At 38.5% G+C, this 27,181-nt stretch overlaps 1 protein-coding gene across 1 annotated transcript; it reads left to right on the forward strand.

Annotated features, from left to right (window-relative positions):
* Positions 1 to 439: 439 nt before the first annotated feature.
* On the forward strand, positions 440 to 27,051 carry col28a1a (collagen, type XXVIII, alpha 1a). The gene is made up of 34 exons (XM_062410572.1): positions 440 to 575; positions 1,304 to 1,869; positions 3,003 to 3,023; positions 3,206 to 3,265; positions 4,262 to 4,315; positions 4,413 to 4,457; positions 5,511 to 5,537; positions 5,843 to 5,887; positions 5,974 to 6,018; positions 8,692 to 8,745; positions 8,851 to 8,919; positions 9,043 to 9,111; positions 9,628 to 9,696; positions 9,791 to 9,859; positions 9,941 to 10,009; positions 10,093 to 10,161; positions 10,949 to 11,017; positions 11,108 to 11,179; positions 14,615 to 14,683; positions 14,953 to 15,024; positions 15,841 to 15,909; positions 16,335 to 16,403; positions 16,614 to 16,682; positions 16,770 to 16,838; positions 17,201 to 17,269; positions 17,396 to 17,464; positions 17,690 to 17,758; positions 17,901 to 17,981; positions 18,548 to 18,583; positions 18,679 to 18,715; positions 19,708 to 20,262; positions 21,484 to 21,632; positions 22,447 to 22,696; positions 23,568 to 27,051. Exons 1-34 carry the CDS (start codon positions 440 to 442, stop codon positions 23,738 to 23,740), a joined length of 3,513 nt encoding a protein of 1,170 aa, XP_062266556.1. The 3' UTR covers positions 23,741 to 27,051.
* The last annotated feature ends 130 nt before the right edge of the window (positions 27,052 to 27,181 follow it).

Genomic DNA, 27,181 nt, shown 5'->3' on the forward strand with positions numbered 1-27,181 from the left:
TAGGTATATCATAGGCCATTAAATAACCAGCATTAGCAGACTGTACTAGTAATGACTGCAACAGTTGCTGGTGACAGACGATGTAATCGTACAGATACAGGTGATAGTGATAAAGTCAAAGAGCAGCTGTGATTGTGAAAGTGTGACCTCAGCTATAACAGAGATGTGTGACCCACAGACTGTTCAGTATGGTGTGTCTAAAGACGCTATTGGAATTTAAATGCTGTTTGTCTGTGCTTTTGCTGCATTCGTCACCCTCTTGTGTCGATGTGAAATCACTGCAGCCTCTGCCTCTCCTGACTGAGTGTGGATCTAAGTGCTGCTGTGTGGCAGATGTGAAAAGACTGATGTTATTCATTATTAAGTCTCACAGACACATGATTTACTACTGATTTCCCTGTTACCCTTCTCCTGACAGTCTGAGCCGCTCGACTGAAGCATGACAATGCCGTGGTTACAGTTAGGGCTGAAGCTTTCCATTGTCATTTTGACCCTCTCACCCTCAACCCTATGTCAAAGTAAAAGGAGGAAAGGACAGAGAGAGGGCAACCAGATCATCACTCACGAGGCCAAAAGTAAGTGAAATACATCATTGTTCTAAATTCAAAGATGTAGTGTTCATGAATAGAACTGATTTGATTGAATAGTTTAGTCACTAAATAAGTCTGATAATCTTAACTTAATAATATTATAATATAATATACAGTATATATATATATATATATATACTGTATATATATACTGTATATTATATTATAATATTATTATTAATATATATATATATATATATATATATATATATATATATGAGGTTTCTGGGGTTATATGTATATTAGGTTACATGTTCCATGTGTGTCACGGACAAAAACTTGTCGTACCACTGCTCCGCAGACTTCACACAGTTAACGATATCCATGCGGTCAATAATATATAACTACGCATGTGCACTAAACTGCAACTTCAACTGTCGTAAACAATAACATAAGTATTTCACTTATGTAGACTATAATTAAATACTAGCAAATACACAATACAAAATATACATTAACTGTATCAAAATAAAACTATAGACATGAATAACACTAGAGCATAAGTGACATGTCAAAAGCAGGTTACTTAGTGACTCTTTCATACAATATGTGTTGATACCAACAGAACCTTAATATTCCAATTCAAAATGATTTGGCAAATACACCCAAAGGTATATTTGCCTTTATAATTCATACCAACTTTAATAGCTGGCCATCTGGATTCTGGAACAATGTAGCCTAACATTTTCTGTTGTGTTTTACTTGCTGTCTAGGCCTGATCTGCCCAGTGGAAATTATGTTCATTGTGGACAGTTCAGAGAAAGCCAAAGCTCTGCTGTTTGAGCGTCAGAAGGAGTTCATCCTGCGCTTCAGCACCAAGCTTGTACAGCTCCACTCTGACGGCTGGCGGCTGCGGCTACGGCTGGCTGCTCTGCAGTACAGCAGCACTGTTTCAGTGGAGCACAACTTCAGAGACTGGCAGGATGTGGATGTGTTCCAGAGTCGGGTGGCTGCCATGACCATGATCGGCCATGGCACCTACTCCGCCTATGGCATCACCAACGCCACCAAGGTTTTCAGTCGCGAGACCTCACCCAGCAGCCTGAGGGTGGCGCTGTTGATGACGGATGGCACAGACCATCCTCGCAGCCCCAGCGCAGTGGCAGCTGCTGCTGAGGCCAAACAGCACAGCATCAGGGTGTTCGTCATCAGGATGTCGGGCCTGACCAATGATGGGCCCATGGTTACAAAGGTCCGCTCCATTGCCAGTGCTCCCCCACAGCAACATGTTCTGAGCCTCACCGACAACCAGCTGGATGACAGACTCTTCAGGGAACTGGTTAGTCATGTGTTTATGTGTATCCTGTGTGAAAAGGACACTTTCACAAAATCTGACTAATATCAATCAATCAATCAAAATGTATTTTTATAGCCCATATTCAGAAATCACAATTTGTTAAACGGTTAAAAAGGTGTGCCATTCTCTGTCCTTAACCCTCAACACGAGTGAGGAAAAGTCACCCAAAAATGCATATATATATAAAGAGAGAGAAAAAGAGAGAGAGAGTTTTTGATATATAAAGTAAAGCCATACAAGTAGTAGTATTAGCCAGTCAGATTTACCTTTAGCCTCAGTGTACCTCAAGTTCGGCTTGTATCATTGATTACGAGGCCAAAACACTTGATGACGCTAAGGTTCAGAACTGAAGTTGTGTCCCTCACAGCCGATGGTGGCCGCTAACACCTGCTAACATTTAATGGTATTTGGTAACCTAAATTGTGCCAGAGACCTTTAAACGTACAAGTGATATACACCAATTGTCCTGTAATCTATATATATACATATTTTTAAATATATATATACAGTCTTTATGGAATATGTCCAATCAATTCTGTTTAAAAAACATGTTTTTACTTTGTCAATCTAAGTGTGTGTTCAGTGTAGATTTATCAACCTAAACAGCAGTTGTATTCCTTTCAAATGAATCTAAAGCACAATAATGTGTGCAGAATGTGGCTGGGTCTGAATAGTTGCTGAAGCAGAGATGTAACAATGACACACTGTGAAGTTTCTGGGGTTATTGGAGAGAATCTTGGCTTTGTCCATAAACATCATGTATTAATGTATAATGGTCTGTTTTGTTTTATATCTATTCAATATCATAAAGTTTCACACTCCTCATATAGGGTCCTGGTGTTATTAACGCTGGCTAACTGTCACACTTCCATGTCTTAATGGGACATCTTAAAGCAACAGAGCCACTGTTAATGTTATTTGTAAAACCTATGATTTTTTCTGCAAAGACAAAATGCTGTGAAGACCCTAATACTAATCTGTATTTGTGTAAACTCCAAAATAAATAGCTAAATATTATAGTTCACTACAACAATAGTTTGTGCTTTGCATCCATCTCAGAGTCCGAACTTAAAAGTTGGAACTGCTAATTAATTTAGTTTTCTTGTTTCTTTTAGAACACGGTTGTGAAAAATGGGGTAAGTAATATGACTTTCATTAAAAAATATCCTCCCTGTGATTATTAATTTACTTGATTCTATAGGGTCTAGATGTAAGTGCTAATTCACCATGTTTGTTTAGTTTAGTTTGTTTTATCTTTATGTGGAACAATGCACGCTGTTGACTTTGCTTCAGTTTTTTTGTTATATTTTTATTTCAGTGCCCAAATCCAAAGACCTGCCTCTGTGAAAGGGGGGAAAGGGGTCACCCTGGATCTCCAGTGAGTCATATAGTGTTGACGTGCATAATTCTATATTGTTTATATATGTATACAAGCTGCTCTCTAGTCATATAATATACATGTAGTATTGCATGTCTTGTATTGTGTTTCTCATATTTTTATGGAATGATATGCATGGAATAACATCACTTTACAGTGAATGGTGCATACACCTGATAGTGTTTGCTAATCATCTTCTTTGATAACAAGACTGATGTCTTCCGGCCCTCTACTTCCCCCTAGAGGATGGCATCATGCAGTGTGAATGTGGTGATAGGAAGGAGTTACAGATCATATGGTTGATGTTTAATGTTTATCCTTGTGGTGGTTCATGAATTTCATTCCCATCAGATTATAATATTCAGATCCAATTCCTAGATGTAAATACCAGGTCTGCTACTGGCCTTTCTCATTAAAGTGTGTGCTAAAGTGTTGATTTGGACCAATAATGTGCATCCTTCGAATTGGCCATGATAATAATGCACATTATGTAAAAAAGTGAAACTCTCTGTACCTGATCACTTCCTCAGCCACAGATAAAGCCCTGTAAGCCTTATGTGGTGGCCTGTTATCCCTGCACAGACAGGCATTCTCCTGACCTCAGGACCCGGGCCGGCAGCCACTGCCAGCAGGTGTGTCTGGCCCGCATGCAAAGTACTAAAGGGAAAATATGTGGAAGAGCATGAAATGTTTCCCACAATGCAAGTGTAGCAGGTGGCCAGAGAGCCAGCTAGAGGCTGTTTTCACTGTTAGGGCTACTGAAGAGAGGCCCTTGGAAAAAAAGCAAAGGTCAAGGATGGAAGATTAAGCTTGAGCAAACACACAGGCTGCGATGATCTGAGAACCCGAAGTGGTGGTTTATGTTGGACGGGGGTTAAAGACAGGTCGCACTGAGAACACCCTGCCTCACCTTTGCCTATACACACACAGAGGCCAAACTGAATAGGGGCCCGAATATTCTCATTCTGCACAATCTTTCCCTGTACTTTCATCTAGGGGAAACCAGGGGAGGAGGGTTCAGATGGAGTGCCTGGCTCAAAAGGATCTCGTGTAAGTGTCTATTGTCTCTATAATCCAGTGCTGTTAATAGAAAGAATCCATGAAGTGTTGTTTGACGTATTGTTTTGTCTGGGCTCGGTCACTGCAGGGGGAAGCTGGTATTAATGGACGTCCAGGAATTGGGGGCATTGAGGTGAGCATCAATTGTTTTTTCCTGCTGGGGCTACAAGGTTTTCAAGCTGTTATATTACTTTAGCTACATTCGCTTTTGAGAAGTATAGTGGGAGCTCCAAACTGATTATAGTCAAGTTTTTAAAGGGATAGTTCGACCAAAAATGAAAATTGTAAATGACCTCGTTTTGAGTTGAATATGAATGTCGGGGCATGCAGACACTTGGATGACACCACAGTAGCAGTATTGAGGCAGGATTTTTCTGTTGTTTTATGACGTCTGAAGTCTGGGTCACAAGTTCAATTCTATCGCATTCAGCTGCTACAAAGTTTACTTTTGTGACTCCTAAAGTGTTTTGTAGACTCACACAGTTCACCCACCTCATCAAATGACTAACCATTATTTTCCAGGGAAATGTTTTCCCTTTGTTTTTCTTTGATGAAACCCCTTAATGTTTAGAGAGAACTTGCACTCTAGATTGCCATAAAAGCATTCATAAGTTCATACTTGCAATATTTCCATATTAATGAATGGTGTAGCTAATTATCAGTATTTTACAAGCTTAACAAGACTAAGGTATATCTTGTGTGTTTATGGTTCCATCGTGGCTGCCTGAATTTCTCCTATGTTACCACTTGCCATAGTTTGAAGTACATTAACAAAACAGAAATCAAGCATTGTGTGTTGTTTTGTGTTGTTGAGCAGGTCAGGAGTTGATAGAGGTAGTTACAGGGGTGCAACTTTCATTTTAATGATCATTGAATACTAGATGAGCCATAAAACCTTATAAACTTACATCCACGACCATGAAGGCTTTTTTTTGGTTCCAACTAAGATGCTTGTTTCTGTTATGCAGCCGTTCCTTAATAATATGAATGTATATGAATATGTGGGCATAAATGAAATTAATATGGTTGTTTATATAACTCAGAGCAATTCAACAGCACCACCAAGTGCAGCCTCGAAAAATGACCATGAACTGAGTGGGTTTATTCCAGGGTCTGCATTAAAAACGGTTTCAACTGTCTGATGTAAATTTTTGGAAAATTTAATTGAATCTTTCCATTTGAACAGGGTAAACCTGGCAGCAAAGGGGAAAAGGTATGGATTGATGTTACAGTTTTAATGATGATTGCAACATAAAATAATTTCATCCAACAAATATTTTACAATACAACTCTTTTACAAAACCGAAGTGTTTTCTTACCACTTCTTTTTCTCATAATTGTTTTGTGATGTTATGTATGATTTGGAAATATGGAATGACATGAACATGCACAGTGGCAGTTAGTAGTTTTAGTTCAGCGTACAGAGTGAGCTGCAGCTTGGTTGGGTTCAGTCTCCACATTGCTAAGACGTTGGTTTAAGTTTCATTTACCTGTAACCTTACTGGTCATATTTTTCAGGGAGAACTAGGGGAATGTGGTGCCCCGGGTACAAAGGGAGATCAAGTAAGTTCCTTTATTTATCCGTCTTTAATTCATTGTCTGGGTGACTGCTCTGATACTAAATGTAGTGATGTTGTATTTTTTCTCAGGGTGCTAATGGACCTCCTGGCCCTAAAGGCCCCAGAGGAGAACAGGTACTTTTCATGTTCTGCACATTAAGTGCATATTGAATGGCTGGGCCTCATTTTGATGTTCTATCTTACACTGGTTAATGGTAGTTCCATACAACTAGTCAAGCAGATATCTAAAAAGAGTACAATGTGAATTACATTACTTCAATTCCGATGATCTCATTAACATGCAGTCCACATAGTATATGATTTAGATTCATATAATTCTTTATCATGGGTGAGTGTGGCTCAAAATGTAGAGCAGGTTTTCCACTACCCAGAAGGTTGATGGTTCAACCCCTGGGTCATCCATTCCATTCCTCGTGCTGAAGTGTCCTTGTGCAACATACTGAACCCCAAATTGCCCCTGACGGCTGTACTGGCAGTAAGGTGATGCGTGAGAAGGTGCTGCACATAGATGCACTGTATGAATGTGTGTGTGAATAAATTATAGACAAAACTGTACTGTAAAGCCCTTTGAGTAGAAAAGACAACAGTCCTGGCTGAACTAGTATTTACATATTGTGAGGGATAAACTGTGACCATCAAAACAAATTCCAGCAAGTAACATCTCTTCAAACCATCAACAAGTGAAGTTGCATTTCTGAATATATCTGTTTTAATTAGTAAGCAATGGAAGTGTTCTTAGCTTTTATAAAGCTGTGCGACCCTGCCTTAAGTCTCTTTATGTAACGCTAGGATTCCATCATCCTGACTCTAGGTCTGTACTGAACACTCAGACATGACATTGACAGTCTTTTAATCAGTGAACAAACACATTTAACTTACTTTGAGAAATTATCATAAAGAGTGTTATAGTTCATATAGGCATTGAAAGCAGTAGGCTGACCTAGTTAGACTTTTAGTTTTTTTTTCTTTTTGGAGTAGGTGTGTGTGGCCGTTGGCAGCAACTTTCAGTGTTGGTGTAAAGCCAGATATTACCATGGTGCAGCACACCTATGTAGCAACCATGTTCTAAAGACAAAATTTAAGATGATTAAGTGTATGAAGGTTAATATCTAAATGGCCATGTGGTCGAATTATAAGATTCCTCTGTGCCCGCCTTAATATCCACACTGAAACAATCAGTACTGCTGTGAAAACCACACACTCCGAATCCATCTCCTGCTCTGCACTTGTGGAATGTGAGCTGAGGATTAGGTTTTGTCCCCTTCCTAATGTTGCCTTTCTATAGCGGGGAATGCAATGGTTGTGGTCTTTGAGCAGACGTTGTTCCAGTGGATTAGGATTTGGGCACATGTTATCCATTCCCTCTCTCCTTAAATGCTTGTGCCCCCTGAAGCATCGGTAGAACAGCAGCAGCCATCGTCACTGTCCCATCAGTTTTTTCATCCATTAGATTGCTCTCCAGTTCCCATAAAATGTACCAACACTGTCAAAGATTTATTCATTCACCATCGAAGTATCACTACCCACTACATCTTTAAACTAGTTCAGGAAGTCAATTATAATTAAGATTAACTCTGATTAAAGGACCAGTAGGTGTTTTTGTATGTTTAAATTCATTAATTCATATTTTCTTTATTTTATACAGATTTAGAAAATATCTCTAGGGGCCCAGTTTAGTCTCTTATACAGTACAAGAGACTAACAATGTTAGTACAATGTTGCATTTTAATGGGTTTTTTAAATCTGAAACTATGATTCGTATGTGAAATCCTCATGTGAATTGGATGTTCATATAAGCTCCTCTGAGACTCCAGCAGAGGGCAGTGTTCACCACAGTGACTTACATCTCAAAGAAGTAGCTCGTGAATAATTTAACATTGAAATAAAAAGATGCTCAGCCCCACTTTCAACACTTTCTAGGTTAAAATGAATGTAAATATTGTCTCTCTGGTTTGTAAACCTTTTGCTAGTTTCTCCAGATGGAGCTGTGTGAAGCTGCCACCTGTATAATGCATATGAATGACCAAACTTATGGTGTTTAAGTTGTATCATGTGTAATGTAGGCACCAGGTTTTATCAAGGAACAACCATATTTGGAGTAGGGAAGATACAATCTCTAGTTCTGCTTTTGTCGGTCCATTGTGAGTGTAGTGATAGGGAAGAGCAGCACTATTATAACTATTCTGCATTCTCTGATTCACTTCAGCATTTCAGAATATATGTCATTGGCATTAAATAAACTCAGGCTTCCATCCCCCAGTATGCACATTTAACAAACAATAAGGCACCTCTCATGAAGGCCTTGGCCTAACCACAACCAGTAAATCCTCATAGTACGACCATGGTAGGAAAAACTCTTAGAACTCAGGCACCAGGGTTCGTTCCTTTTCTGTTGTTAGTCTGTGGGAAGCCACTGAAGGATCCTTCAAGACACAGCTAGTTGGTCATAGTGTGATAGAGAAAACGGTCACTTCCCAGAGAGCAACAAGAATGAGGAACTGACCTTACCTGAAGGAAAGGGAAAGGCAACAATATCATCTTTTCTTTTTACTCTGAAATCAAGATTACGTCTGCCAATTATTGTTAATGTCTTAATCTTTGTTCCTGCATTATCATATACTTATACACATTTTAAAATCTTTGAATATTTTATGTTCAATTCTATTTTGTTTCAATAGATCATAATATACATTGTCTCTAGGCACTTGACATAGAAGGTCAAAAACCCTATTATGGTATTTATTGAATATTATTTATTATTATTTCTTTGTCTCTTGCATCTGCCAGGGAGCCATGGGGGGACATGGAGACCAGGGTCCAGAGGGGCCGTTTGGCTCTAAAGTAAGAAGGCTGGCAACCGTGTTTAGAATGCATGAAGTGGTTCATTGAATCAAAAGTTGAAGCTATGGGCATGTTCTTCAAGTTTGTTTCCCCATTCCTTTAAAGGGTGAACGAGGAACAAGGGGGGCACCTGGACATCCAGGAGATAATGGCATTGGGTTCCCTGGTCCCAAGGTACATTTTATGTTAGGTATTGGGTTAAATAGGACACTTTTCTTCCTACTTATGCACAGGAAGGCCAATGCCTGTCCAGTATAATCCTCACTTTAACTCTAATCTGTAAACTTTATTTTTCAGGGTGACAAGGGGAACCAGGGAAGACCAGGTCCACCTGGACCAATGGGTGTAGGTGAACCAGGGATGACAGTGAGTGAAACTACAGGGTCTGTTCATATTGCAGAGAAACATTATCCATGGAAAACCTACTATTACTTATTGCTACTCATCATTTTATCAGCTACCAGATCTGCTGCAAGTATCTGTTAGATAAAACTGAATTCACCCATAAAATCTGCTTTGCCAACATATTTGTTGTTTTGTTTCAAACCAGTGTGTTGGAATCAATGCAGACAATGAAAACCTACCTATCACTCTTTTATAAGCCCAGTGTATATATTGAAGAATCCTCATGTGAAAATATAAAAACTACACTATGTGGCTTAAAACCACAAAGTTTAAGATTACATTTTCTTCTCAGATTTAATGCTGAACAGAACAATGGAATAGTGTGCGCAGTAAACAACACTGTTGCTCTAACATATCACAACGATTCACCTTGGATTTTTAACAATGCCATTCTACTATATACTCAGTAGACTGACAGCGTATATAATGTCTTTTAATTCAGTATTTAATATTAACTATGTGCTGATGTGATTATAGGGTCCAGCAGGGCCACTGGGGATGCAAGGATCTCCAGGATTTCCTGGTGAGGGTCTCCCAGGCTCCAATGTAAGTTCTCAGACATGCATAAAATACACTAATAAACTGTAGAATTCTCTGGAGACCTGTTGTTGACTCGTCAGATCCTCATCTGTGTTTACAGGGTGAGAGGGGGTATGAGGGTCCTAAGGGCAGTCGTGGACCTCCAGGATTTGGGTACAAAGGTGATAAGGTATGGTTCAGAGTTTAATGAGGTTGGGAGTCATAGCTGTTAAGTATGACTTGTCTAACTAATCATTTGTCTAACCCTCAGGGCAACCCAGGAGCGCCTGGACTTTCTGGTTTAGTGGGGTATACAGGGGCAGGCATACAAGGGGACAAGGCAAGGCCAATGAAAATGACAGGAATCTGTAGTAATTATTTGTCCTGCTTTTATTCAACTCAGATTTTTTTCTGTGGCTTTAGGGGGACCAAGGGCTCACAGGCCCGTCTGGGCCCAGGGGACCTCCTGGAATTGGTGTAGTTGGACCAAAGGTTAGTCAATGAGAAGCAGTGCTAAACAAGCTTTTAATCCATAATAAACTTGCATGTGAAATAAACAGTACATACACAGCATAATGCAGTATAGACAAAGATTAATCCACTTTTCTTGCCACAACCTCACATCATCTGATATGACCAATAGATAATGGTGGCTAAGGCCAGCTAAACGTTGGCATGGATTATTCTGTGTAACAGAGTGGGTTCACTGATTCAGTACTAAATTGAAGCATTTATTCCATTGGTCGAAGCAATACTCTGTTCCTTTTTATACTAAAAGTAAAAGAAGTAATAATAAAGATACTCAAAGGATTCAAAAGTTGATATTTATATTATTATCATATTTATAGTAAATAGTAAATATAGTAAATGTAGGGGGGGGGGTGGTCCCAGGATCTCTCCTTGTTATGTTGTAAGTCAAAATTTGGATCATTCTCATAAGGGAACCTTAATATGCAGTAATGTCGAGAAGATTTCAGCTCAAGAGTAACTCCATCCTCAGTCAACAGGACCTTCACTAATACTACTCAACTGCATCACTGTACTCAACTATCTAAGATACAGTAGGCTCAGGTTAAAAAAACGATGTGTCTGGAAATGATGTTGGATGTGTACAAAATATAATTTGGTAATAGTTTTCCAATTTGCCATAACTTTTCTTTCTATACACAATAGGTAATTTTCCCTTAAAATTTTACGATTAACTTGCCACTTTCTTGACCGTAAAGCAATCCTTTGCATCTTCTGTGTGATGAAGTTCAGTCAGTGATTTGTTTTCCAGGGTGACCAGGGTTTCCCAGGAGAACCTGGACCTCAGGGAAAGAGGGGTGATGGTGAACCTGGACCAAAGGTTAGATGAGCAAACTCATCTTGAATGTTCAAAGTGAGATTAAATGGAACACACTAAATGTTTTGAGTTTATGTACGTGTGGTTTTCCAGGGGGCGCAAGGACCTAATGGGACTGCCGGGATACCTGGTATTCCTGGTGAGGATGGAGCTGCTGGGCCTAAGGTGAGAAAGTGACCTGAAAATTATCTTTTCGAAGGTATTTAATGCAAAATAATCCTAGTGATGTTTTCACTCAACTAAATTGTATGAATTGTTTTCTTTACCCTAGAATCGGCACTTTAAATTTGAATATTTTATATTTATCGGGAGCTGGTCCTCTCTAAGGAGGCTGCCATGTTTGTTACAGTAGGCTAGACCGGACAAACTAAACACCTTTTGAGTTGTAAGGTTGAAGGCAGATTCTCTGTCATGTTTGGAAGGGGAGGGTGAGGGGAAGGGCATTCAGCTGCAAAATGCAACTTCACCAATAGATGTCACTATGTCCTAAACAGTGAACCTTTGATATGTGCATCCCTAAAAATTTCATGTGAAACGTCTAAGAGGCAGAACTAAAATGCTAAATACATAAAATCTTAAACTGAAGACAAAAATAACGTGTGTGTGTTCAGAAATTCTAATTTTAATATTATTCTAATAATAATGAAAAAAATTATTAGAAGGTGCAACACGTTTCCCATGTTGAGTGTGTGTGTCATTGAAAGAGTATGTCAGTGCAGTGCAGAGTAATGTATTAGATATGATCAGTTATTTTGCTACACTGTAAAGAATTGACTGTAGAATTAAAAGTAAATACCTGGCAAAAAAGTTGCCAATAAAATACTGTAAAATGAGTGTTAATTACTTTAAAAAGATTTACAGTATTTTACAGGATAACATTTTTCTGTTTTTGTTGCATATTGCAATTTCTTGTTTTTTTTTACAGAAAACCGAAATTAATTGTAATCTAGTTTATAGCATACCTTGTATTCTATTCAAATTAAAGAAGTCACCTGGGAACTAAAGTTGTCAATAAATAGCTATTAATACTTCAAAATAAAAGTATATAAAAATGGAGCCAGACCTGCCACAAAATAAGACTTTCATTGACACTCAAGACAGTTTCACAACGTTTAAGTACATGGTGTTCTTTTTTTCAGAAAAGCTCTTAAACTTAAATTATATATCTTTGGACACTGGTCACCCAGTTGAATTCACATTGACCAGAGTTTCAACATAGTCAAACATTATTCAAACTGACAACATATTCGGCTTAAATGCCCAATCTGAAACCGGGACCTGAGGTAAAAATGTATTAAGAAGAAGGCCACGTAATTTTTGGTATAATTGAACTTTTAGCTAACAAGCTAAAAAAGAACACCTTTTTTCTAGTTTAATGGACATTTAAATATATCAGCAAAATATGTAAATACTAATAGAATATTAAGAGAAGAACAAGGTCCCGTCACATATTGAGGAGGAGAACAGTCCTCATGCTTTATGTTTGACTTGCACTCAAAGTCAAAGTCCATTATCTCTTGAGGAGAGAAGAGACGTGAGGACTGACAGAGTTGTTCTTGTTTTCACACACCTCCCCACTTCTTTGGCTGACCAGCTTTGCCGTCTTGTTGCCTTTACTTAGATTGATTCCATCGAAACATCTGAAATCACAAAATAACACGAAAAGAAACTTCATGAAAAAATTGCTCTGACACTATAGCAGTGATACAGTTGCATCAACATAACCTCAGGCAACTGGTCCTCTGGTTGGAGATTTCCTGACCAACTTGCAAGGACAACAATCATATCGCAAATCATACCGATGTAAAATTGTTTGTATTCACAACAGAACCATATTTAGTGTATTTTAATGCTTCACCACTGCACAGGCCACCTAGTGGCTCCAGTGTGTAGTAATACTGCCATTCAGTAACAAACAAAACTTTTCCTAAGTAAGGAGAGGTCTGAGGACACCATAAAATGGTTAGGAAAAATCAATAAATATTCAGTTAATATATATTCTTTTTTGGATTACTAAACATATTTGGGCATGTTTGTTTTGGTTTAAATGTTGTTTGGTTGTTGTCCCAGTTTGCTGCCACTGTTGTTTGGCTAGTCATGAGATCTTCAATTGAAGGACTCTATGCCCAGGGTTATGTCCATGCAACAGCGTCAGTGCTGGTTGGTAAGCCTAACCCTTAAGACAAAAAAAGAAAAACCATTCCTATCACACTGTTTTTATAACGGCATTAGAATTACTGTATTACTAAATCGGCTCGTTACTTTTGTCTTACTTGGACAACTGCAGACAAAACTGTATACACTACCTGAGGCAATTTGTTTCGGAAACTGAGGAAGTGTCAGTGTTCTTTCGACGTCAACACCTACAACAAAAAGTACATTAAAAACAAAACGTAACTGTTGAGGGTAAGATCATACCAATATAATAGTAAAAGCTTCAAAGTATAGTCATTTCAAACTTACATCTGTTTGCAAAAGTTATTCCTGCTAGAACAAAACAAAAAAACGGTATTGCAAATCAGCCGATTTGGCTCACAGATGATCAGTGATCGGAGGGAAAAAACTGCAGGTCATCCCTACTACAAACAATGAAATCCAAAACCTTCAGTAAATTAATTTGTTTTGCATTCTTTAGCCTACATGAATTAGCAAATTAACATGCATAGTGGATCACAATACACAGCTTTTAAATTCATGAAATGAGCTCTTCTATTTTAAATGCTTTATAAACATTAATCTATGCCATACTTTCAGTTTGCCTAGCGTTGAGAAGCCTCCGACAATTGATAGGTGTGATGTTGACAGGGAGATCCTCCTCTTTGATGAAATGCAGGTCAAATTTGATTCCACTCCCTGTCCAGGAGGGACTGTAGTTTGTCCTCTGTTGGGCTGGGTAATACCACCAACACAGCTTGTCTGATGTCCTCCCCCAGTACTGACATGTCACTATATATCTGGGAGGGAGTGGTGAAATATAATCATTGATGTGCCATTAAGCTTCTACACCACTAATGACCAATAATCAAGGAGAGCTCCTTGCTTAACACACATGTAGTTTGAGCTCTCTACTACCTCTGTTAGACTGTGAATACCCTAATCAGCAAGTTCCAGAGCCAACTGTAAGGTAGACAAGATGAATACCACGTCGGTTGCTCCTCTGCTCCCATGCTCTCATGTCAAGGTCTTCTTTCAAACCGCCTTGTGCAACACAATTGATATCAATCAATCAATCAATCAAATTGTATTTGTATAGCCCATATTCACAATTTATACAGTATATATATACAGATATCAACAGTATTTAACTGTAACTTGCACCATCTACAGTCAGAATAAAACTTGCCTGTCATTTTACAATGTGTTATTGTGGAAAAATGCTGTCAGTTACTGTAATTATATTTGGCCTATGATGCGATATACAGATAAACTTAAATCTAATTATACAGAACAAGAAGTTACTGTATAATTTTACTGTAGAAACTACAGCGATATGTAACAGTGTACGTAACACTTCCACTCTATTCCCTGTCTGCATTATGATCAAACAGTGGACCCGAAACGTCTTTGTTTAATGCTGTGATGTTCTGTCGTCTAATCTAGGGAGAGATGGGCTTGCTGGGTCTGCGAGGTTCAGAAGGAGCACCTGGGAAAGGTATCTCTGGAGAAAAGGTAATATTTAATCACTCACATTGCAGTTGCTGCCCAATGAATGTCGTCACAGCATCCTAGAGGATATCCTGATTGGTGTATTTCCTGCATAAACAGATGTATTGTATTTGAGCTGCAGCTTTCACAGACTTGCACATAAGTAAATAGTTAGATGTTTAGGTACATATTTACATAAAAGGTTACAAGGTTTCACTGATGAGTAATGTATTATGTGTAATTGTATTTACCTTTCAGACTAAGTGACTGTGTGTGTGTGTGTTCCTTTGCAGGGAGATAGAGGTGACCGTGGACAAAGGGGACTTTCAGGGGCCCTAGGCCCTAGTGGCCCAGCCGGTGCTAAGGTCTGTTAAATACATGTTACTCTAAAGCACTGTTAGGTTCATACTCTATGGGACTGATTTACTAGAGGTTTGTGTGTGTAAAAACCTGTGTAAACTTGACTTCACCCGCAAAAAAAACTTGCAAGCTGATCTACTAGAGGTGCGCACTAAGGATTGGATGCAGAATTTTTTTAGGATTAGATGCAAACACTTGAATTTCGCACACACATTGTGATTTATAAAGCCTGTAAATAATTGGGGGTTAGGGGATTAGGTGGTCAGACGCATCTCTTCCACTCTTCCACTTTCATCAGTTGTTCTTTTTGTTTTACACAGAGCAGATACTCTTTCATAACTCTTTTCTTTGAGTTACATCAATATTTCTGTTTGTTTGCCTCTTCCACTAACACTGTCAATTCCATGGCAATAAATTTCGCTTTGCACTTGTGGCCACTCTGCTCTCCGTAATGCTCCATGGCGTAAACCAGTAATGCACGCAAACCACTAACTTAAATTCTACTGCCTCTACCATGTTTGCACCTGTTATTATTTTCAGTAGATCACCCGCAAAACACCCACAATCCAAATTTGCAATCTGTTTCAATGCTGGGATAAATCAACTGTAATCAGCTGAGACTAGCCACAGATACAGTAGCTGGCACTGTAACACAGAGCTAGGCTTTAGATCAGGTCGTGTGAAAATGGGTCTTGGAGTTTGGAAATCCACATTGTACTAAAGCATGCGCCCACAATACTTCTGAAGTTCACAATCAAGTGGAACAAAATAGACCACACATCAGATTGACGTTTTTACATTTTACTGATGCTGCTGCTCAGGGGGAACCTGGGAGCCCAGGAATGACAGGCCAACCTGGACCTGCTGGTCGTGGCATTCCAGGACCAAAGGTGACATACCCATTACAACACAAGCTCATACGTGCCTGCATGTGCACAGAAACACACACACACATTTTGTGTACTTACTTAGTGTGCATCTGTGCACACAGTTTTTCTATGCACTCAGGGATCAGAGTAAACCGTAGGACTGCTCAGATTCACTTTCATGTGTGTTATAGACACCCTTTAACCCTTGTGTGAGTCCAAGATTTTGTTACTCAGAAAATGTTGCAATTTTTAAATCAATACAGCCATAACAATATATTTAAAAATACTTGTGTCCTGAACGGTAGCATGACACATTTAAACATTTTTTTTAATGTGGTTAATAAATTAATAACTTGTAATTGCTCATTTTTGAGCATTAGCTTTTGCTCAGTTTCCTTTATCATGAATAATTGGTGTTTTTGTTATTTTCTTCTCCTAAATAAAAGGGAGATCCAGGTCCTGTGGGACCAACTGGACCTGTGGGAGAACCTGGAATGGGAATTATTGGCCCAAAGGTAACACAAAAACAATGTACCTACTATACTTTATCGATATGCTGTATCATGCAATAAACTATGAAATCTTATGAAAAAGAGGGATTTTCACTTTAATACCATCGCGCATGGATTTCTTCCAGACAGTTACCTTAAAGTAAATTTGCACTTTACACACCTTCAGGTGGTTGTGCTTGTGTCTGACAATACTGCTAACTATATTCATGTTAGGGTAATAAAGGAAATCCTGGGCCTGTTGGACCACCAGGGATGAAGGGAGATGGAGTCCCAGGACCAAACGTAAGAGGAAAATGTTACAATTTAATTATATTTGTCTTCAATGCTTAAAATAAAAAGGATTATGAATGAACATCTTGTCCTAATCAGGGACTGCCTGGTTTACCGGGAGTGCAGGGAGAGGCAGGAGCCGATGGGAAAGGACTACCTGGATCTAAGGTGAGGCAAAAGTAAAAATTCTTGAATTCATGAAGTGCAGAAAGGGGTGCCTAATAAATCCCAGAGGCATATATACTGAAATGTTGTGTGCCGATCTACATTCAACAATTGTCAAATATTTGAATGAAATGGCCATATGCTAATGTAACCCTAAAGTTGATTTGCAGAATAGGTTTGGACATCAGCTTCCACACCCAACAAAACAAAAATCATTAGATGTGTAGGTCATGTCAACTGCTAGAAAAGGGGATGATGACTTGGCAAAAGCAAGATGATTGATATAAGGATGGGTTGGGATGCAAGAGAAGATTTAACTAGTAGAAATTATTGTCTGAGTTTGCTCTATTTATTTTGTGTGTCAGGGTGACAGAGGCTTACCGGGGGTCACAGGCCCATCAGGTCCTGCGGGAACTGGACTTTATGGACCGAAGGTCAGTGACGGTACATGCATTATGAGGAAGATGAATCGTTTCTCTGTTTGTAAACCAATTCCTTTGCATATGATAATGTTATTAATCTCACATCTTGACAATAACTGTAATGCATTGGATTTCCAGGGTTCTACAGGGCAGCCTGGTCCATCCGGCCTCCATGGGCTTCCAGGAGAGGGCATCCAGGGTCCAAAGGTTTGGCGAGAGAAAACAATTGACAGGACTAGTAGTCTATAGTGTCAGTCAAGACAATCCCAAATTTATTCCAGCTGTGTCATGCTGAGTTTTGATGTGTGGCACCTCGGTACAGCGGAGTTCACCGTGCTGATCCATTTAACCTGCTCTCATTCACTCTATGGATAGGATTTTAGTATAGGTTCATATTCTGATGATGACCAATTTGTCATTGTTTATTCTTAGGGAGAGCCTGGGTTTCAAGGGCCAGTGGGCCCCCGCGGGGCACCAGGGGACGGACTCCTAGGGGAAAAGGTACAAACAATACAGCAAGTACAGGTGCAAATGGTATATGGCCTGTCACATATTAGCTTAGATTATCAGTATTCAATGTTTGTTGTAATATAGAATTGTCTCTCTCTCACACACACACACACACACACACTCACACACACAGGGTGATAGAGGCATTTCTGGACCCCGGGGAAAGAAAGGAGACAAGGGAATCTATGGAGAACCCGGAGCTGCTGGACGATTGGTAACACAGCATGTCCCATCTTCTAAATATTCAAAATTAAATAAAAACAAGAGAAACAATTAACAAGTAAAGGTGTATAGTTAACACTGGAAGATCAGAAAAGTCTGATGTATTTAATAGAGAACGATGAAATTGTGTTTAATATTGCACATTACATGTACTGCCAGAGTAACACAGTTAGTGTAGGACAATATGATTCAATCTGAACCACTTAGCTGATCAAATCATATTGCCTAGATGTAGGATGATCATTTTATGATTCAATTATACCCTGATGCACATCATCTGTAGTGTAAGAGTCTTCATTAAAGATTTTATAGAATTTCGATTTCACTTTTAATGCAGTTAGTTCTCAATTCTGAGACACTTTACAAGTATGTGTGTTGGATGTCTAGGCCAGCACTGCTAGGTCATAGGATTCAAACACAGGCCCAAGATCTGTATAAACCCCATGGACATAATTTAGTCAATCTCAATCAATTTGGAGTATCCATCCATCAGATCACCATGGAGATGATCGGAAAACATTTCCATCACTATACTTCCTAATCTGAGTTTAATTACAGGGGACACCTGGAGAAAAGGGGGCACCAGGACTGACAGTGAGTACAGCGACTGAGACAAATGACTCTGAGTTCTATATTTTAATATTAAAATGTAATGCAATTTTTTCATTAATTTTTTTCTAACTACACAGAGAGAAGAGGTCATCAGAATAATAAGAGAAATCTGTGGTAAATCACACTTTTTACAAGTTTGCAGCAGTTTACTTCTTAATCATTAGTAACCCTTTGTTTTGCTTAGCTTCTATATACATATTACTCTTATGATATAAATAAATGTAAACACAAATATGGGTTATTGGCAATATTTGTTGAAGTGTAGGGGATAACAGGGTAAGTGAAGCCATTGGAAAAGACCACCCCCTGTTCCTGTGTAACCATAAAAAAAGGAATCATGTGACCACAATTAAGAAAGTGTAGTGGACATTACTCATTCCAACTTTGACACATGGAGAGAGTGGTAAGCATACCAGAACAAAAATATTTTTATCATGGAATGTGAATTCATCATGGTACTAAAGTTATCAGTCTTGTGTCTCAATTCAAATATATGTTTTTGACATGATTACATGCTAATGCAAGTCTTGTCAAAATGGTGATTGTGGGGTAAAACAAGCCAGTAGTGTGGGGGTAAATTGAGCCAATGATCAGTCATTGTTCACTGCATTCATAAACACACATACATAGGCATGCATACAAACACATACACAAACTCTTTCGTTGTCACTGTTACATTCACAAATTGTGCACAAGTACACATAAATTATTTCTGTAGCTAACACACAAAGATCAGAGTTTAGTATTTCCCTAAGAAGATAAAGTAACATGCTGAGTACAGTAAACAAATATATGTTTTTTTGTCTTTGTTTAATTGATGGCATGGCTTTTGTATCATTTTTATATCATTTTTTAATGGTGGCACTTTGGTCAAGCCTTTGGTCGTTGTTCTGAAACTATTATAATTAGTTAACTTGTATTAATATCCATGGTTACAAAACAACATGAGGTATACTGTATATAGTAACTATTGTTTGAAACAAATGTAGAAAGTGGCTCGTCTTACCACGTTCTCCCCTATCTATGTCCAATATTATAAAGAGTGAAGAGATAGAGTGATGCATATTGCTAGACTTCTTAATGTGTTTGTTCTGTTTGTTGCCTAGGCTGTGGTCTGAAGTGCAGGGAGAGCCCTCTAGAGCTGGTGTTTGTGATCGACAGCTCGGAGACCGTGGGACCAGAAAACTTTGAGTTGGTGAAGGACTTTATGAATGCTCTTATTGACCGGATGTCGGTGAGCACTGAGGCTAGCCAGATAGGTGTGGTGCTCTACAGCCACATGGAAATGGTGGTGGCTAGTCTGCAGCGACAGACCAGTAAAGAAGACATCAAGGCCGCCATCAGGAGGATGCCCTACTTGGGAAAGGGCACCTTTACCGGCAGCGCCATCCACCGAGCCACCCAGCTATTCCGGGCTTCGCGACCTGGTGTGAGGAAAGTGGCTGTGGTTATAACTGATGGGTTGGCTGACCCCCGTGACATCATGCAGTTTGAGGAAACAGCCATAGAGGCCCACTATGAGGGAATTGAGATGTTTGTTGTGGGAGTCATGAACAAGACTGACCCTCTTTATGAAGATTTCCAGGCTGAGATAAATGTTATTGCCTCTGATCCTGATGAAAAGCATGTCTACTTTATAGATGACTTCAAGAGTCTTCACAGTGAGTAAACTCTTCAGTATCCAGACACAACTTCTTAAATAACATCATCTCTTCCATGTGAGATGGCTGACAGGTTCATGTTTCTATGCAGGAGGATATTTTTGTTCTGTGTGTTTTTTTGTAAAAAAAACAAAAAACAGACTCAATTTAAAGCATTTACTGACAGCTAGGGGAGAGCATGGAAGCTACAGTATATGAGTGCTTGAAGAAAGTATGAAGTGCTAAAACTTCTCAATAAGACAATTTGTGGGAGATTAGATAAACAACTCCACCAGAAATAAGTCTGCATTCTGGGATTCAAATTTAACTCCTTTTGTGCCTCAAAATTAACCATTAATGGCTAATGTGTCACCCACTGAGGTAGAGACTAATAAGCTACATGTTTCTGTACTTTTCAAGTACAGAAACATATAGCTTATTACGACCACTCAAACATTCATACATTACGACCACTCAAACATTCATACATTTTCTACATTTTTGCAACCCCCATGGTTTTTCTGTCACACATCATTCATATTCTTCTGGAACAGCATTGAAGTGCAATTTACAGTTCAATGTCTTGCTCAAGGAAACTCCTGAATGCATAGTTGAGAAGACAGGGATTGAACAACTGATCTTCTGGTAATTGGACTTCCTCTACCTCCTGAAACACTAGCGGGGAGAGAAGTTAGATAAGATAAGATGTACATTTATTTATCTTCCTTAGAGGAAATTCACAAATGAGACAGCAAAGAAAATAGCAGCGCAAAACGCAGATATAGAGATTAAAAAAATGATGAAAGTAGTAATATTATAAGTTGCCTCTTCTAAGGAGGTTAAGTTGTCAGGTAGCAGGATTGGACTTGAAGTATTATTACGAAACTTGGTGGATGGTATAGGTCAGGTTTACTTTCCAATTTGTTTAACATTTTGTGATATGGTATTTTTACTTAATTCCTCAGAGAATTATTCATGGACATGAATGAAAGATATTCAACATGTTTAGAAATCTGATGTTTATGTGTGCGCGCACTTTTGTGCAGATCGAAATTTAATTCAAGATCTTGTAAGTTTAAATGTGGTTTCACAAGGGGACTGCTCAGCCTTGGCATAGGTGGAGGTTTGTTGGTATATTATTTATGTAGTCACCTATAATTCTTGTCTTTGCCATTCTTATGTGAGTACAAATTTAAACAGTATTCTTATACTGCTGTTGTATCTATGTTTGTTTCTACACAGCTCTGGAAAGCATTATTCTAAGTCGGGTTTGTGAGCAAGATGACACAATGGCCTTTCTACCGAACTCTATTTTTCCAGCCGTGGAAATCGACGCTGACATTCCAGACTCTACCCATTTCAAAGATTTCTTAGAGGAAGACAACATAAAAGTAATGTTGCTTTGGAAACATAGATACTGTAAAAAAAATTGTTAACCTAAGTCTTCAGCTGGTTACAAAACACAGACTTACTTTCAGGAAACATGAACTCACATTTACCAGACTCAGCTTCCTAGGGACTCACTATGACGAGCAGGACTTCCACTGAAGATGAGGGTCCAGCTGCAACCGGCGACAATTCACTGAACTCGTCTCACGAGAACTTACGAGTATCTTGAGAACAACAACTGTTGAGACTTAAGACACCCATGGTCCTCAAAGCATTAAACCTAATGACTTTTTCTCTCCACTATGGGGTTAACATTTCTAGTTTGGATTAACATGTCTCTGCAGTCATTGAAAGGGCTGCCACATTGTTTTCATCAGATCTTCCACTCAGGGTGAAATGTAATAGCTCTACCATGATTCATTATTGTTAGTATTTATCACATATTTATTTTTATTACTAAGCACTTGCAAACCTACATCCCCAGCTATACTTTGTGTTCAGTGCTAATAAGCAAATGCTAACATACTTACACAAAAAAACATGGTCAACATCGTGAAGCTAATCACCATTTTAACATTGTCCCGTTGACATGCCAGTAGTCCTGACTTCAGCGATTTTTCAGACGTAAAATTAAAAAGCACTTATTTTTTATTATAAAGGAGGGAAATTAGGCTGGATGTTAACTCCAGAAATAAAAGAAGGGGTCTTCAAACCATCCTCCGGGTACCATGGTTGTTACAGAATGTCATGCCACTTATTACTTTAATAATATAAAGATTAACTGTGTCTGATCTGAGCTCATCCTCTTCCGCCCAGTGGGAACACACCGTGGAAGCAGTGACGGCCCCAACTCTACAGTCCCCTGAGTCAGAGTGGTCTGATGAGAACCTGGTTGATAACGAACTGTTGGTGGAGCCCTGGAACAGGCTTCCAGACATCACCTTTGGCTCTCCTGCTGACACTGGGATGACCTCCATAGAGGGTACTCAGTCACCGACTCAATGGCTGCATGATCCCTTGAGCACACAGGCTCCAAACAGCCCTTTTCCTCCACACCTTGTTCCAGGTAAATGAACAGACCAAAAACGGATACATATCAGTGGCAGTTCCACAGTCATAACCGTTAATACTTGTTTGATCATCAATATTTGATCATCTTGACACTCCTGATAAGTCTATAGCATTTCTGTAACAACAATCCACATTCAAGATCTGTATTGATATAGAGCTTAGTGACAAACCATTATGGACTTTTTTTTGTTTTAGTTATAGGAAATGTTGCCACTTCTTTCCTACATCAAACATGGAATGTGAGTTTGTGTGTGTGTGTATGTTTGTGTGTGTGTGTGTGTGCGTGTGTGCATTTGTGGGTGTGTGCGTGCTCTCCGAGTGACCTTCTATATGAGGGTTTGTGTGCGTGTGTGTGTTTGCACAAACTAAACAACACATGGATCGATTTACAACAAACCTGGTGGGACAAGTAATTGGGTTTATTCAGATAATAAATTCTCAAGGTCAACAAAAATATGGCTCAAAAACAAATATTCCAAGATAATTCCAAAAATATTACAGAAACAATTTAAAGCTAATTTGATCAGAAGGTTATTCCCCATCAAATGATTTTAATGAAGTGACATAATGAAGACGCCAAAATGATGTCATGTAAAGTTTAACAATATATTTAATTTAGATATAACCTAAGCCTATATTGGTCAAACCTTCTTTGTGATAATATGACTTTGGCTGTGATAAAGTACTCTTCGGAAAAATCTTTTTAATTAATTTGAATGACATATCAATTAAAATACACTTGTAATTTTAATTCAATATTAGACTTTTACTGGTATCAATGTATTTTTATAAGTAACAAACTGCATAGATTACAATGGCAATCCAAGCAAAACCATTCATACATCGTGCCCTTCCTGTCATTACAGTTGGAGGATGCAGTCAGCCTCTAGACCCAGGTCCCTGTCGGCAGTACGTAGTCAAGTGGTACTATGACCCTGAGGCCAACGCCTGTGCCCAGTTCTGGTACGGAGGCTGTGAGGGGAATGCAAACAACTTTGAGAACGAGGCCAACTGCAGGGATTCCTGCATATACACATAACACACTGTGTTTGTAGGAAAAGGTGTGTGCGAAGCTAATGTGCTCCAGCAGCGTCACCTAGGAACACAATGGACTGATGACACAGGCTTTACTGTTTGAACAGAGCTCAGGCCACCAGCTACTGCTGCCGTGCCCGCATCCTGTTGAAGCAGAAGAGTGATGGAGCTGAGCTGAATCACCTTGCTGTCTCTCGGGCTACATTGGCACTGCAGCTGCTCCTGTTTAATTCTGAACATCTGCATACAACATTAGCTGTCTATTCATTTTGGAGTTGTTATATCTGTACAGGATGTAAAACAAGAAAACAAACTCCAATACAAGATGACAGGCCCATCAAAAAGTCAACATGGCATCCCAAAAACTATTTTATAGCTAATCACTTTCACTTTTTTACCACCAGTCTAGGTTTCCTCCAGGCAAACCTTGTGATTACCCTGAGGTCTGTATCACAAAGCAACTTCAATTCACACTGTGTCTTCACAGGGGCAGAAGCATGAGCAGCATGAGAACAGAACAGCTGCAGCAGCTCCCCTTCTCTGTGTGCCTACACAGTACTAAGTTGTAGGTTTAACCATGTGGTGGAAGTTTTTAGAGCCCAAAACACAATCCTAACCCTGAACTTGTGGCTGGATTCAAAAGCAAATGAACCTGGAGCTTAAAGATATGCTTTGAGTCATGTCTACATTGACACAGCACAACTGATTACATGGTCTGTAAACAGCTTTTGAATGTCAACTGAAAAACTATGTCGGATCCTGGATGAGGGTAGTTAGATAAGAATAGTTCTTAATGACAAGCCATCACACAACATAGTTACATTAATATGATACAAGCAAAGTTACACAATATGAAAATGCCACTTGAACCAAATAGCGATGGAGAATTAGGAATTTCACAATATTAAAAGCAAAACTTAAGATATAATTAATTTTAGTAATTAAAAAAAATATATGGTTGTCATTTTCAACTAGGGAAGTAGTCTTGACTACTATGGAAAGTAAACAGATTATAAACAAATCATTTTTCATAATTTTTAGTTTTATCTTAATTATAATAACAAACGGTCATCAATAAGTGATATACTTAAAACTTAACTGAAGAAATCGATGACTAAAAGAAATTTACATTCAAATTTAAGCTAATGAACCCCGGACACAATCAAAATTCAGCGACTCTATGATCAGTGTTTATTAGTCTGTTAGAGTTCCTGTTCTTTATTAACAACTTTTTTGCTCTTAATTATGCACCTGCATAATATAGCAAGTGCACAAGTCCATATCAGAATAATGACTCCCAGTAGTTGGACAGTTAACCTGCTCTGCAGCACAGTCTACCATGTAGAACTAACCTGGTTTAAAACAAGCCAGATTGATAATTCTTGAAAACCTTACTTAAAGATAACCTACTTAACTTGCTTTGTGATTCATACCCCAGGAAACTTTATGAGATTGCACGAATTTACCTAAATAAACTTTCAACCTCTGCAGTTTATGCAGATCACAGCAGGAGCCCAAGTAATCATAGTCTCATTCCTACAGATTCCTCTATAGAGCTCATGCTGCCAAATGTGTGAACGACTCCGATAAATGTTGCTTCCAATGGTCTGAGAATGCAGTTTTTTAATCATGTTTTCTTAAACTTATACCTCTACAGTTGAAACAATGCTATTTGTAATTTGAGTGAATTGACCCTTTAAACAGCATCTCCAGAAATTGGTGAGGTGAAGAAAGAGGTGAAGCATGATGTAATTTAAGATACGAGTCACATAATCAGGGATTTTTATTTTATAGAGGGAAAAAGTCAGATATCCAAGTCCTTACTTTCTAAATAAATCAGAATAAGTCAGAATTTTACAGGGGAAAAGTTGTTAAAGTTTTATAATTTTTCTGTTCTAAAAATATTTTGTTTTCTTTTGGCTCGAGATCATTCACATCAATAAAAAACATGCAATCTGACAAACAGAATTATTACAAGTATTACAACTATATCATGTACATGCATGACTTATAGTCATAATTCAGACTCTCCATCATACAGTTTTAATTGGTATTATGGACATTTTAATTGTGTCAATATCACATTATAAGCCAGACCTTTGAAAATAAATAAAATGGGGAAGGAGCCTAAAATGAATCACTGAGATAAACCAGCAAAGATATAGCAGCTCATTTTTCCAGCCTCTGTGTTTTCCTTTGTTGTCCACATAATTTTGTGGTATCAGGTTAACAAGACCTGTATTACTTCTACCACTGATTCCTCTGTTTTTCTCAGACTTTTCCCTGAACTGATGAAACACAATCACCAAAAACACGTTTGTAGCACACAGTGTCTTTAAAAATGGTGCTTCGCTCGCTGTGTTTATTTTATATTTAATGGAATAGTTTGACTTTGAATATGTTTATTTACTTTCCTGCCAAAAAGTGGGTGATGAATTCAACACCAATCTAATGTCTATACATTAAATATGCAGCTACCACCTGCTGCTTGTTATCTTAGACCAAAGACTGGTATTGTGGAATATGTGTTAGCCAGGCACAGGCACTTCCTGATATGCCCACTGCTTGCCTAGCAAGTGGTTCCAGCTAAGAAGCAGACATTGCAGGGTTAGGCTTTACTGTGTAAACAGTGGATTTCATTTCATATGGACAGAGCCGGGGTGCTTTCGTCTGTCTGCTGGCTCTTACTCCAAATTTCCAGCACAAATATGAGATTGATTATCAGTCTGAACATGTAACTCTGCCAGAAAACAAATAATTATACTTCTTAAAATGGTGAGCTATATATTTCAAATAAAATACAAACTGAAATGAATCAACCACAGAAAAGCATTTACATCACTTTTGGAGGAGGTTTAGGCAGCATCTCTAAACATAGGGCTCCGTTGGAGAGCTCTTGTGTTTATCATGGTACAGGATTCTACATCACTGTAGGAATCTATCACAGGGCAGAGACAGCTAAAGAAAAGGAAGGGTAGACATAAAGGTTTTACTGTCTCAGAACAACAGAGTCCAGCTCACTAGAGCTTGTCAGCTTGAGTATATGTTGCATAGTATGTCATGACAAAACCTCTGTGAGAACAAACAAAAGAGTCCGAATTGAGGCACTTTTACCAGCAATATGAATATAGTCTTCTCAATATACAGTGGTTACATGTGTAATTTTATTTTAGGGTATCAAATTCTGGGATCTGTCTTTTTCTACTTACTGTTTTTGTGGGTCAGTCATTGTGGGTCTGTCCACAAAGCAGTGTTGCCTTTTAGGCCTCTTGATTAATTTAAGAGCCTGTTCTTAACCTGTTCATGGTATTTTGTCATGTTGTAACTATACTTCAATGTTTATTGCTATTTAGCTGTTTAGGTAATCTTAAAAAAATCATTTAATCTCCATTATGTTATGAATGTTGTATGAAGAGACACACTTGATTGTAAACTATATTCTTTT

The sequence above is a fragment of the Platichthys flesus genome, chromosome 17 (assembly GCF_949316205.1).
Source record: "Platichthys flesus chromosome 17, fPlaFle2.1, whole genome shotgun sequence".
Lineage (NCBI taxonomy): Eukaryota > Metazoa > Chordata > Actinopteri > Pleuronectiformes > Pleuronectidae > Platichthys > Platichthys flesus.